A 14,364-nucleotide genomic window follows, 5' to 3' on the forward strand; every position below is an offset into this window, starting at 1 on the left:
GTAAATTTAACAGCAGTATTTGTTAAAGATTAGAAACAAATTGTGCTTGTTGTGTAGTTAGTAATATATTACAGAAACATGAATGCTTTCAGCTATAGTTTTTTTTTAATCTGTGCTTTGTATATAGGCTTTCAAGCAAAGAAAAAGAATTTCTTTGGGAAAAGCGACTCTACTGCCTTTCCCATGAAAAAAGCCTTCCTAACATACTTGTTAGTGCTCCAAGTTGGGATTGGGCTAATGTGCCTGAAATCTATTCTGTGCTACAGCAGTGGAAACCCCTGTCACCAGAGAATGCATTGGCTTTGCTGGATTCCAAGTAAGTTGCTGTGATAGTCTGTGTAAGTAAATCCCCTTTTCATTTTATTATTGCTTGGGCATACATAATTACATTTTTGCATGAACCTAAACAATTTTAAGGTAAACTAGCTCAAAACTAACTGTAATTGAAATTACTGATCAAACCAGAAAGACATTTTATCCTTGTGTAATGTTCTTATCTTGGTACTGAGGCTAGGTGGTAAATCACGGTACAGATGGAAGAGTGAGACAACATGCCAAGCTGCAGCTAAAAACAATTTAATAAAAAAAAAAAATCTGTCTGTTACGAAAATCAACAGCATTGTCATCTTGCACACTAAAACAAGGGATCTTTCTTGACACGGTTGCAGCTTTGCTTGGCCAACGAATCAATCACTCATTCACTTAAATCAAAGCAGGATCAAACTGGCAACTTGAATCCCGATGGGTACAATGCAGTGGTTATTGAAACTCACATCCTGACACAGGTAAGGAGGGAAGGAAGACTAGTAAACTAAGGAAAGTACAGTTGTATATCACCTTTATGCCCTACGCCTTGCACTTGTAAGTGGTAAGTGTTTTAGTATACTGGCCGGATGTTGGGCAATCCTTGGCAGGCAGTCCCTTCAGTTATGATTACTGCAACAATGGAGTGAAGGACATCTACTGTTATAAGATTTTATACAACTATGTCCTTCCAGAAGAAATGGCTTTAGGTTTAGCCATTTCTAAGCAAACCATCTCTTCCTGGATTTCTAAAGACCTGGGATGAAAGGAAACAAAAAGCTGCTCAGATTTGCGAGTAACTTCAGTTTTATCCAAATAATATTTGAGCTGTCTATGCAAATGCAGGGTGTGAAGAACCTTCTCACTGGTAGACTGCAAAGAAGGAAAAAAGGAAGACAAGTGAATAGACTTAAGGGGCAACTCCTTGACCACCGTAGGCATAAAAGAAGGGTTAGTAAGCAAAGATACCTTGTCTTTGTGGAAAACCAAAAAAGGAGGAACAGCCATGAGAGCCTAAAGTTCAGACTTGGATGAAGTGAGAGCCAAAAGTGCAGTTTTCCAATTAGTTTTGTAAGGAAGCTGAAGCGCTAGACTGAAAGGGAGCCCAAGTCAAGTTTTCATTAACAAAACTGAGGTCTCAAGAACATGGAATAGGCTTCCTGGGAGGCCTGATATGAAGGAATCCATTAAGAATTTGCTTGACCTCCAATCTAGAAGGCAGAGGAGGAGTCAAGGGCAGACCAGCAGAAGTTGCTGACAGGTGAAGTTTAACTGAAGAATATGCCAACCGGGCATGGAGCAGATCACACTAATAAGAGAGAACCAGAGGAACCCCACAGATAGGGGATCTTGATGGTGAGAGAGGCACCAGACAGAAAATCTTTTCTTTTTGGACAAATACAATTTCCTGGTAGTGGGCTTCCTGGCTTGCTGTAGGACCAGAATAATGTCTTCAGAAAAGTGATGTTTAAAAAGGATCACCCACAGCATCATTTGAAGAGTGGACAAGTGAGGATGGATAAAAAGATCCCTTGTGCTGTGTGATAAGGTCCACCCAGTGAGGTAACTTTTGGTGACTGCCCCTGGCCAAGTGAGAGAGGAGGGGGAACCAGTGCTGTTTGGGCGAATAGGAAGTCACAAGGAAGATTTTTGGGGAGTCCTTCCTGATCTTTTGCAAGATTCATGGTATCAGAGGGGAGGGAAAGCATAAAGAAACCTCTCCTTCCAAGGAAAATATAGGGCATCCACTTTCCCAGCCAGAGGACTTGAGACTCTGGAACAGAGTAGAGGAAATTGTCTCTTCAGAGTGGAGGTAACATGGGAATGGTGGAAACCATGAACCTGAGAATGACTTGAAGCCAGAGGAAGAAGAGACTGGAAAAAGGAAGTAAGAGACAGGGTCTTGGAGGCAGGCAGAGATGCCAGCATGGCTATGGTCTGGAGACTGCAACCAAGGAAAATATGAGAAAGGGTCAGAGATGATATTTGAAAGTTTATGGTGAACCCCAGACTTTGCAACAGGGAAATAGTAAATGGGAGATCCTGAAGCAGAACATCGGGGGAGGAAGCTTGAATGATTAGATCGTCCAGATAAGGACAGATCTGAACTCCTGTCATCCTACAAAAGACAAAGACAGCAGCGAGGCATTTGGTGAATACCTATGGGGGCAGTAGTGAGGCCAAAAGGCAAAGCAGAGAACTGAAAATGCAAGGAAGTAACGAGAACTGTAAAAAAATTTCCTGAGAAGAGGATGGATGGGATATGAAGTTATACATCCTTGAGATCCAGAGAGACCAGAAAAGGCCTGGGGTAGAAGAAGGGGAAATAAAGTCTGAAGAAGCAACATCTAAAAGGAAGGAATCTTGAGAAAGGTGTTGAGCTGGGAAAGTACCATCACTGGTCTCCAAGTGCCCTCCTTTCTGGGAACCAGAAACATTCTGGAATAAAAAACACTCCCTACCTGGGCAGGAGGCACAGGTTGAATGATGTCCTGATCAAAAGAGAATGGAGCACCTGTGGTAAAAGAAGCTGTTCCCGAGGAGGTTGAAGGATGCCTAAAACAGGTGGAAGGGATAGCCAAACAGTTAAATATCCCTGATAGATAAAGAACAGAACCCAGGAGTCTGTGATTTTCAACCAATTTTGAAGGGGCAAGGAAAGACTGAGGGATAAGTGAACCTGGCTGAGGGAAAGAGGAAACAGACTGCCAAATGGAACCGGTCTTATCCTAAAAAGTAGGTTTCTGGGAAGTAGGGGTTTGAGTAGGCTTAGCAGGAGGCACACTGTTGCAACCCTTTTTTCCTTTGGGTGGAGGGCAAGACTGCCTGAGAACAAAATAAGATTTGGAGTGTTAATTCATCTGCAGCTTAGGAATAGGAGAAACAAAAACATGTTTCCACTCCTGTAAGGCCATTTACCCTTATCCTGGGGAGACCTAGAAAGTTGCGTAGCACCAAATAGATTTTTATTATCTAAAGGAGCATCCCATTGTTTGGCCTTAATGTTGTCAGGCAAAGCCTGAAGACAGACCCAGTAGTAATGCGTCATAACAGAATCAAATGCAGTAGCGCTGGAGGAAGAATTAGCTGCATTGTAGCTGCATTTGAATGAGTGGCAGGCAACTTAAGAGGTGAAACCCAACAAGAAAAGGGCAGAAGCCTTTCCTTCAGAGTCAGGAAGGTCAGACATCATTTGAGAAACATGACAAAGAAGGGCCAAAACATACATGGTCATACGAGTCTGGTAGTTAATGGCCTTAAAAGATAAAGTGGCAGTATAAACCTTTTTTGCCCAGGCTCTCCATGGCCGTGCTGTCCTTATCTGAAGGAAGAAGCTCGGTAGAGGACAGTACTTTGGAGGGCTTTTCAGAAGAGAAAGACACTACAAAAAGGGTCAGCAGAAGGGAATTTATAGAGAAATTTACATTCATTAGGCACCTTGTAAAACCTTCCAGATTTTTTTGGAGTTGGGAGCTGAGAATTTGGGGCCACAGAAACTGCTGAAAAGGTATCCAGGAGGACAACCAGAACTGGGGGAGTAGCAGAAGGCTTGGGAGACTCCCTCTGTAGGAGCTCATAATACTTTCTCTGGATATCAAACTTGAAAGCAGTCCCAGTTAAAGAAATCCATCATACAGACAGTGTCCCCAAAGGCCAGTTCTTCTAAAGGGTAATCTGGGCTAATAGAATCCTCTTCGCTGAACCATAATCCAAGGGAGTAGGCATTTGAGAGAGTAGGCTAAGGACTCTCTGCCCCAAACCTTGATTCTCATCAGAGGAATCCAGTTCCCTAGGTCTGTTAAGAAGAGTGAAAGAACAGGGACAGGAAGGCACAGACACCCTTTGAGATGGCTTTAAAGCCATTGAAGCATTAAGCAACCCCTGTAAAATCCTGTGTTCTTGGGGAATCTTAACTGCCGGGTAAATATGCTTGGTTTTCTGTTTTTTTTTCTGCAGGATGTCTGCACGAAACACCCTGGGAGGGTCATACCCATGGTGAACTCCCAATAAACTTAGTAGGGATCTCTTACCTCGCATGATCTGTGGAATCCCCTTCGGATCCTTGGAAATAATCAACCGAGGTTCCCCTTCAGTGTCTGGAGCAGACGTTTATAAAACCCCCAAAGTCATGTAAGAAGTTGTATCCATGCTGGCCTCTGACAGGGTCACAGCAGAGGAGTAAGAAGCAACTACTGGATTATCCTCCTGGCTTTAACCAACCTTGAGAGAGACACCTGGGAGAGGCTGGACAGCAGCTATATCATACCCAAGTTTTTTGGCCTTTTTCATGGTTGACGGCTGACCGTCAGAATGGAAAGATTCCACCATAGCATCTTGGGCAAACAACTCAAAATGTTGGTTTTCAAGTTAAATAGGTAAGGAGAGACAGCTGCATAGGGTCTTGGAGACAAAAGCTAGGCGGCTAGAACACCGTGTATAGCTGTGGGAAGCACCCAAAGAGAAGAGGCAATGTTTGTGAAGGTCTTTATTGGGGAATCTGCCTCCCACATTGACATTTTCCATTTCTGGTTGACATAAAACCAACCAAAACTAAATAAAAAAAGAAAGATAAGTGCCCCAATGGGGTTTTCTCCTTATCATGGCTTAGTAACCAGCACAGCAGAAAGGCGTTCAAATTGACATTCAGTGATGACATTTGGACTGATGGCAAATAAATTCTGAATGTGTGCATCTGTACATCACCTTTTATGTCCTATGGCTTGCGCGAGGAGTGTACATGTGACGTACATCACCTGTAAGTACTAAAGGCTTTGGTGTACTGGCCAGATGTTGGGCTGTCCTTGGCAGGAGATGCCTTCATGTATATACATACATCAATAAAATGGAAGGACATTTGCCCTGCCTTGTATACACAAAGAAACATCCAGCACTTTCAGAAACTTACAGATGTTGAACTGATAGTTTTTGGAAATTTTGTCATTGATTAAAAATAGTGTTTAGTTTCTGAGATGTCTGCAACATTTTAAAAGAACATTGGTTTTTTTTTCCACTTCATTTTTTACACAGTAGCTTCCCCAATCAGTTAGTTTGAACATGCCATTTTGAAGTTCTCCTTTTTACGCACTGTCTTGATACAGAAGCAGTGGTTTGAAAAGGTCACAGCACAAGCTGCAGTTATGCAGGTCTCATATTTTGCAACTGAAATGCAAACCTGATCAGTGCAGGATTATTAAAACATGCTCACTAATCATGTCATAATAGACTAGCATATGCATTCATGCTATGTTTTTGCTAGCCATTTTAATGCATAGGCACTGTACAGCTGTTATATTTAGTCTGTTTCATTCTACTGCCATGATGTAATCCTCGCCCCCCCCAAAAAAAATCTAAACATTTCTAGCACCTTCTGCCCTTCTTTAAAGAGACTGCATTTCTGTTGTACTACTATAAAATGACACCATACTGAATTCAAACAAAGCTGTTTTTTTAACTTCAAACATGACATTTTTAAAAGTGGCATAAGTACATATTAAGTAGTAGAAAAGTAGCAATTAAAACACTTTAATTATTGTGCTGTATACATGTTTTTCTTTTTAACATATTTCATTCACTCCAACGGAACAAAAATTCCTCAATTCCTGCCTTAAATTTCACTCCTCCTCCTGAACATGATTCTGCATGTATTGCTGTCACAGATTTCCCTTATTTCTATGTTGTTTGCTTCATTTTCTAAAGACCCTACCCCAGCCCTCTTGGCTCCTTTACAATATTCAGTTCTTCATTTACATTCTGTTTAGATTTTTGTGGCAGCCAATAGAATTAAACTTAGTAAGGCATTACTATGTCAGAACAGTTCAGATCCTATATCCCAGCTCCAAAGATTAATTTCCTTAGTTAAACCACTTGCTTACCCAATACTTCCAACAGAGTGCTCTGTAGGGAATTTTTGAAATCTGCCAACTTGTTACATTTCAAAAAAAAAAAAAAAAAAACTTTCCGGCTGCATCTTTCCCATCACATTTCCACTGTTTGCAATCTACCCGAGGAAAAATTCTCTAAAATGTCCTTGGGCTGTAAAAATACCAAAACAAGCACTCCCATGCAAAAATTCTAAACGTTCTTGATTTTTGGCATACTTGGGAACTGTAAAGGTGTTTTTCCATTGTTCCTTTGCATAGTGCTTTTCCATTCTGCCTTCCCAATCTCATCTAGCCACCTCTGATTCTATAGCTACCAAGTAATATTGTATGCCCTACTAATTGTCCATTTTTAACATTAGCTACTGTTCGAGTAAACTGAAATCTCTGCTAGAGCTAGTCTACCACTAGACACTCCCTCATCACTTTGTCTCTGCATTCTCTGTATCAGTCCCTAGAAAGGGAAGGCAGTCTCTAACCTGCAGCCCAAATTTCTGCTTTGCATCATCCCACTCTTACCTTTCCTGATAGTTATCTTCTCCCAAAACCTTGATTCCTTTGCTAATTTCCTCCAGTAAATTCCAGCCCCTTTTGCCATACTAGCAGTCATTCCTAATGGTAAAATCTCATTTCTCCATTCCCATGTTTGCTTAAGTCTTAGATTTCAGTGTTACTTTGAGTATGATGATCTGTATGATTGTTATTCTTAAGGACCTGCATCCAAAATCCTATCTTTTTCTTGCTTTTTGAATGCCCCATTTCATCATCGTCCTTTTCTACTTTGAATTTTAACCTTCTGCTAGACATACATATGTGAGCCTTAATTGCTCAACTATAAAATAGCCCTTCAAATCAGGTAATCCCAAACCTCCTTGTTCTATGGGTAGAATCGGCTTATTCCATTTAACTCTTGCCCTTTTCCCCTCCCAAGTAAATGTCTTCATCTCTTTATTAATTATGGTCCACAGCTTCTCCTCTGGTTGATAAAAATATGGCTGATTTGTATATAAAATGAAAGGGACTAGAAATATTTTCACTGCTTGTGTCTCAGTGTCTATATTCGTAATCAGGAGTTTCTAGCATCTCAATTTTTGTATTATCTTTTTTTTGTCTTTCCCACATATTCTTGGCTGCCGTAATAGTAATCTTTTTAATCCATGTTCCTAAATACTTTAATCTTGTCCAGTCCCGATAAATATGGGCATGATTGAACCAATTTGTGTTTGGATACATAATTTACTTCTAAAGCCTTTTTTATTTGTTTGAAATGGCTTGAAACTGAGTCATAATATTCCTTCACACCAAAATATATTTTTATGGGTTTATCAAGTATAACATATCACTGTGGATAAAGCTAACATTTTTTGATTGCTGTACCAGTTATATCCTTGAATTTGTGAGTCCCTTATTTTCTGTTCTTATGGCTCTGCATATAAATAACTGGAACGTGGACAGCCTTGCTTTGCTCCTCTACTCAAACACAGCTTGTTAGAGAGGATCCCTCCCACCTTAATTTTTACCTCCAACCCTTCGATTGTGCTACTGCTTTTATGATTCATAGCAGGTTTTGGTACTTTAGTCTCTGTGGTTAGCAGATCAGTACTGAAGAGCACTGGGCCACACAGTGGTTCTGAGTTTAAATCCAGATAGTTTCTGCTAAAGTAGAAATTTGCCAAACAGGAATGTACCCTGAGGAATGGACAGTGTGTGGCCTACCAAGGCTGCTGCAGTGTGCACATTGTTATGGATATCATCTATAGTGTTAACAGGGATTTGTGGAGCTGGTTTGCAAAACTATATATGAGTAGAAGCAGTAGATGCAACACTCTTCCAAATTAAGTCTGCATGTTTGAATCATGATAATCCTAGAACAGTCATCATTTCTCTCTGTATGACAATGGAGAATTTTTTGATTATGCAATTTGTATATCTTCTGTGCCAGAAATGTATTGACATTTGCCAGCTCGCAGTCAGGCAGCTGCCACAAGGCTGCACTCAGAATGTTAGCTGTTCATAGTTTTGTCCTGTGCTACACTAATGTACCAGGACATTCTACCACTCTTGCACAGTAAAGGCTGCTGTTTTCCTGTGAATGATAACTTAATCTGTTCCTGACCAGCCCTCTGTTTTTCTGCATTTATCAACAAATCTCACTTGCTGAACATGCACACAATTTATCAAGTTCTGCAGTGGCTAGTTGGCCATAGGTGCCTCTCAGCACTTCAATATTAATGTTGTGTTTTTTTAATTTTTCTTTAAACTGTTTGCTTTTTTGAGCTTAACCTGTCAAACTTATCTGCAGGCGGATTTGTCGTCACTGTAAAGCACAACTCTTCTGACCATTTGAACTTGGTGTTTTTTTTTTTTGTTGCATCATATTACATAAATGTTCGGTCTTGAAAAGGTGATTCCTTTCAAAAGATTTAGAACACTAGTAATAAAAGCAACGTGGGTATACTGTTTGTGTCAAGATTTTGGAATTATGCTGCTTTTTATTAACGAAGCTTACTGTAGTTTAATGTTCACATTATCATCCAAATGTACCACCACTAAAATATTTTTAAAGTAAACATTATTTAATTTTATTAAGTGAAAGCTTACTGTTTGTGGAGAGTGCACTGTTTTCATGTTTTCCCTATCATTGGTAAATAATGTTGTTTTTCTTGTGTATCAGCCTTGCAAGGTCACAGCTGATAGCTTGTGTTCATTGTTTAGGTTTTCTGATCAGGAAGTTCGGAGTACAGCCGTGAAATGGATGGAGACCATTTCTGATGATGAACTCACAGACTACCTCCCACAGTTTGTGCAGGTTAGTATCATTCCACTACATGATTATAAATTAATTAACCTTAGTGTTATAATAAAGTAATTCATAGGAGGTCGACACTGGTAATTGCACATAGCTATAGTATAATTTTTGTGTGGGGGTTGTAGTTTTTCTGTCATAAAAGTACTGCAGTATCCCATCTATAGATGTAAACTGTAAATGTCCTTGCCATTTCTTCTGAGCATTGTGCAACTTTGTTCATCAGGGCACTTAATGATTTTTCTTATGTGCTCACCACAGATTAAAGTATTGATACATAAGTTTTATGATTTAAAAGGTTTTGTGATGGAAATGAGACATACAGGTTAAATAAAAAGGGACATGCTTCTAGCTGTGAGCTATAGAGAGAAAAAGCCTTGATTGTGACCCAGATTATGTGAGTTGTAATGTCAGCTTGGGTGCTCAGAGAGCAGGACACAGCAGGATGGGAGTAATCGGAGTACTAGCTCATCTGAGGTGAGTGAATGGTGGTTCCATTTGGCAGATTGCACCAAACAAGCAGTGGCTTTTGAGGCAGAAAAACCATCAGGACTAGAGTCATAGGCTTGGGCTACAAAACTGGTGACAGTAGACCTGTTTGGCATGTGTGTCTGTAAGCATGTATGCCGAGCAAAAGAAGAATATAATAGATCCATACAGTGACACAGGTGCTCATCGCAGCCACCAGGAGTGGTGTTAGTGTCTAAAGCACAAAAGCCATGATGGCTACCTAGATGATAGCATCTGTATTTGGCTGTTGCACCATGAGAAGTAAATGAACCAGGAACATCTTTCATCCAGAGGGACAGTTGGGTCAGTGGATTGGCAGAAAGAGACATGATTGCTGGCAGACAGTGGAAGCCCATAAAAAGACTAAAAAAAGTAGTAATGAACATGTAGACAGTACCTTTAATCTGCATTTGATGCACACTTCTGTTAACTAACTGCACAGTTAGATTTCTAGTACGTTTTAATACAAGCACTGTTGCTTATGATACCAACCATAGAACAGAGGCAAACATACTGGGGCAGGGAACCATCATGGCATCTTTGTGTACATCTGTCGGATTAATGGCTACATCCTTTTGTTGCAATTTAGAAGTTGAAACTGCTATGAATTTGTTTTAAACAGGCCTTGAAGTATGAAGTTTACGTGGATAATTCCTTAGTACAGTTCCTGTTGACTCGAGCTCTGGGGAATATTCGTGTTGCTCACTACTTATACTGGTAAGTGAGCATCTCCATACCTTCTCAATGTTTTGGATGAAGGACATGGCAAATGTTTATTCATTTGTACCGTCTCACACAGTCAGACATTATTCTAATGTGTTTTTGTACATAGGCCTTCAGCTACGTTCACAATTAAAACACAATTCAGTAATGTACAGCAGAATAAGGAAAGTATGCTTACACTGCTTTTATGTCTTAGGGTTTGTGTTTGCTGGCCAACATAATTATTTTTGTTAATGGTGTGATAATGAGGATGGACCCTTTGCATTTTTCCTTGTACTGGACTGGTACAGGCATTTTATAGTCAGCCATTATGATGGCAGTTTTGCAGGTTAACAGTGAAGGCAGATTGTTTCATTGCCTTCTGCCAATAAAATAAATGTGTGCGTCTGTGTGACTGTATGCTTTTGCCCATCTTTGCCTCTTCGGTTCACATTCTGCAACATCCTTGTCTGTGATGAATGTGGTTTGCATTGTGGTGCATCCTGGTCTGTGATGGATGCCCACAACCACTGCTGTGAAGTCTATGAAAACAAACTAAACTACTCAACCACTTCAGTATCTTACATTTATGCAGCACAATTCAGTTGAAGTTTACAATGCAGTTATACCCAAGCTCTTAAAATGTTGTTCTTTATTCGCTAGACCATTAATTTTGATGATAAACGCATTGTATCTCATTTGGTTATATGCCATAATGTTTATTTCAACAAAATAATGTTCTTTCAGGGGTGCTTTACAGAAAATGGCATCCAGCATGATACTGGCCAGGTAAATCTATCTAGTCAGTCGCCATTTCTTACTGCTCCTGTCAACACAGTCCACACACAGCTTTTCCTATTCCTAATTTGCCTTAAGAAGAGATCACCACATGTAGTGTCAGCCCTTTATATTTAGATATTGTTCCTCTTAAACTGTACTAAAGGGCTTATTGCATTATCGTCGACATGGTAAACAGGGGTCCAATCTGCCTCAGCTGGTGATAGTTCAGGTGAATAGCACCTTTCAAAAAGAGTTGGGGAAGTTCCCTGAGGTTCTGGCCAAATTTCTCTCAGGCTGTATGAGTGCTACTTTGGGTCCGTATTTAAAGGAGACTGCTGGCCTAGTGGGACTAACCAGGTCAGCAGAGTATTAATAAGTAAAAGTTGTCAAGTGCATTCTTTCAATGATGAAAATTTATTTTATGCAATGAATCAGATTTACAGCATGGCTTGACTAGAGGCACAAATGATCTGTTCTCCCTCTCCTTTATCTATTTACTGAAATCTCTTCTCCATTATGCAGCTAAGCATTAGGTATTCTTTAAAGATACTTGTGGAAGACATTATACTGTTTGCATATCCTTGCTCTTTTTTTTTTTCAGAAAAATTTAACGAAGGGTTATTCAAAGCTGAAATACATCCAAGGCTTGTCCTAAAGGCTTTGCTTATTCTTGGGCACAAAAATTCATGACATACCATTTTACATTATTTCCTTTAAGTGTGATTCCTTCTGAAACTTTAAAGTTGCTAGCATTGAAAACTACCTTTTCTTAAAGCTTATAAATTGTACAGTGAGCTAGATAGCAGACTTAGTGATTTATTTGCTTTGTTATGCAGACTTCTAATACTTCTTAAGTCAAAAAAGGAAACCATAAGTGGAAAACAAACAGCAAATAATCCAATAATTTCCACTGAACACTCCAAGGATGACCACAGACTTTGACCAGGTGCTTTAGAGTATGAAAACTTTGGGCTTGAATTAGCTTTTTTTGATGTGTATTTGAAATGGAATACACTAATAGATTTGATAGTAGGATTTTTAGAAAAAAGCACATTCAGCAATAACTAAATTACTTGAATAATCAACCTAAGTTTTTTAAAGGTAATATTCCTAAAGGGTAGTTAAGTAGAGCCTCTAGGATGACATCTGATGACAGAGAATTCAAGGAAGAGATAGTATATATCGTGGAGTTGTTCAAATTGAGGGGTTATGATGCTAATGTGCTTCAAAAAATAGCTGAAGAAATTGGACAAAAAAAGACTTTCCTCCAATTTTGATGAAAAGTTTTCACAAAGTAATTTTGATAAAAACATAGCGATATGTAATATAGATATGACGGTTGATAAGTCGAATATCTGTTCAATTATTAAAAATAATTAGAAGATTTTGGAAGGTAATACAGAGTTAATTAAAAGTGTTGGAACACATACCAAATTTGTTTTTAGAAATTCATATAATTTAAAGAACATTTTACAATGGGGATAGTACCATCTTTGAAAGTCCTAGACTCTTGTGTTCTAGACCAAAATAATGTGTAAATGTGGCAAGTGCTCTATTTGTAGGTTTATTGCAGAAGGACCTTTTTATTCTTAGGACACTTAAATTATACCATTCCAATTTCAGGAACATTTAACTGCAAGTCTAAAGGAGCGATTTACATTTGTACATGTAGTGTATACAATACCTATTACGTTGGCATGACCACTAGAACTTTGTAAATCAGAATTAAGGAACGTGTGTATGCAGTCAAGAATAAAAATTATAGAAATGCTTTATATAAACACTCCTTAGAATGTCCTAAATTATATAAGTTTTTGTTCACAGTAGTAGGACATGTGCCTTTAGACAGGAGGGGTCTTTAAGAATAGATTTGAAAAAAAGGGAAAACCCTTTGGCAATTAAAACTAGGAGCAGATTTATCTCCTGGCTTGAATGGGTCTATTAATATTAAATTTTTTTTTTTTAAAGACAGAAAATAAAGATTTTACAGTAGTTAAGTTCACTGGTCTATAACTTGTATTCATTTTTTATGTACTAATTGATGTGGGAATTTTTGTTGTATTTATTGTATGACTGGTTAAAGCTGCGTGTGTGTGTATAATAGTTGTAATTGAATAGTAGGTTGTTTTATTGTGAAGTCGTCCCTCTGTGGATGAAAGCGGAGGTCAAAGCTTTTACATGCTAAAGCACCTGGTCAGAATCTGTGGTCATCCTTGGAGTGTTCAGTGGAAGTTATTGGATTACTTCCTTCCTAAGTGTTTGAGTCCGTGCATGTCAGCTGGGGTTTAGTACCCATTGATTCATAGGTACTTACTAGGCTAATTATCCATGAGGATCTTTAGATGTCTAGCCCTGTATTCCCTTGAAGTCTTTTGCCCTTACAATTTAAATATAAATAACCCAGAGACAGGCAGAACATATATACTACCGCTATCCATAAGGGACAAGGATGCTATACCAGGAGAAAATTAGTTTCCCATCCATTTGTCCATCTCAGTTGATGCAAGATCCTGACCCCATGTAGAAAATGGTGAAAAAGGTGATTGTGGTGAGGACTCTGATACAAATTAAATAGCCAATACCCTTGCTGAACATGTAGTGCAAATTTTACTCCACTCACAGTTGTTATTCCACAGATTCCCCAGCCCCAGTCCCTCTTTTAATTACTATGGAACAAGTTCTGTCAGCCCTCTCGAAAGTTCACATCACCTCATCACGGACCCTGATAAATATACCAGGTTGCCTGATTATCAGCGCCAAGTATTGCCTATCTGAGCCTTTGTTTAACTTGTTTAATCTAAGCCCCTCCACTGGTTACATTTTTGAAGCCTGGAAAACGTGGGTTGTAGTGTCCATTAACCAAGGGTGGCAGCACCCTAGTAACTATAAGTATTTGTCTCAGTATTTCCTTTGGATCAAAGTGACCCTGTATTATTATTGTGGATTAGCTCCAATAGGTAAAGAACGATTTGTAGATATTTTTTGTTTTATTGGGCATTTAAAATGAATACTAAGCTTTGAACTTCCTAATGGTTCCCATCAGCTCTTTGTAATGCGTGTCATACCTCTCAACTTTTTAGCCCAAGAAATTTGGACAAAGCCTTGCATAATGGGGGGGGGGGGGGGGCAAAGGCCCAAAAATAGGGACAAATTTTAAATATTGCTCTTACAAACTTGGAAAGTAGCTAGAATAACAGAGGTTGTATTAAAATGCATTTTCTAAATGATATGAAGTTTGAAACTCATTTATGTCCTTATTTAGTGATTTCATTCCTCAGATCATACCAGTGATTTCCTGGAAAACCACAAATTTTATGAGGAACAGACTGAAATTTTGAAGCAAAAATTGGGACATTCTGCGAAAATCTGTACAGTTGAGAGATA

At 39.0% G+C, this 14,364-nt stretch overlaps 1 protein-coding gene across 1 annotated transcript in view; it reads left to right on the plus strand.

Annotated features, from left to right (window-relative positions):
- The window catches only part of PIK3C2A (phosphatidylinositol-4-phosphate 3-kinase catalytic subunit type 2 alpha), a gene marked incomplete in the record, with an annotated part of 1,553,204 nt that overhangs the window by 892,279 nt on the left and 646,561 nt on the right, over nucleotides 1-14,364 (plus strand). Inside the window, 3 exon segments of the mRNA XM_044082088.1 lie at nucleotides 128-316; nucleotides 8,898-8,991; nucleotides 10,121-10,215. Of these exon segments, the coding sequence (XP_043938023.1) occupies nucleotides 128-316; nucleotides 8,898-8,991; nucleotides 10,121-10,215 (378 nt within the window).

The sequence above is a fragment of the Protopterus annectens genome, chromosome 9.part0 (genome assembly GCF_019279795.1).
Source record: "Protopterus annectens isolate FY-2018-M chromosome 9.part0, PAN1.0, whole genome shotgun sequence".
NCBI classification, from domain to species: Eukaryota; Metazoa; Chordata; order Ceratodontiformes; family Protopteridae; genus Protopterus; species Protopterus annectens.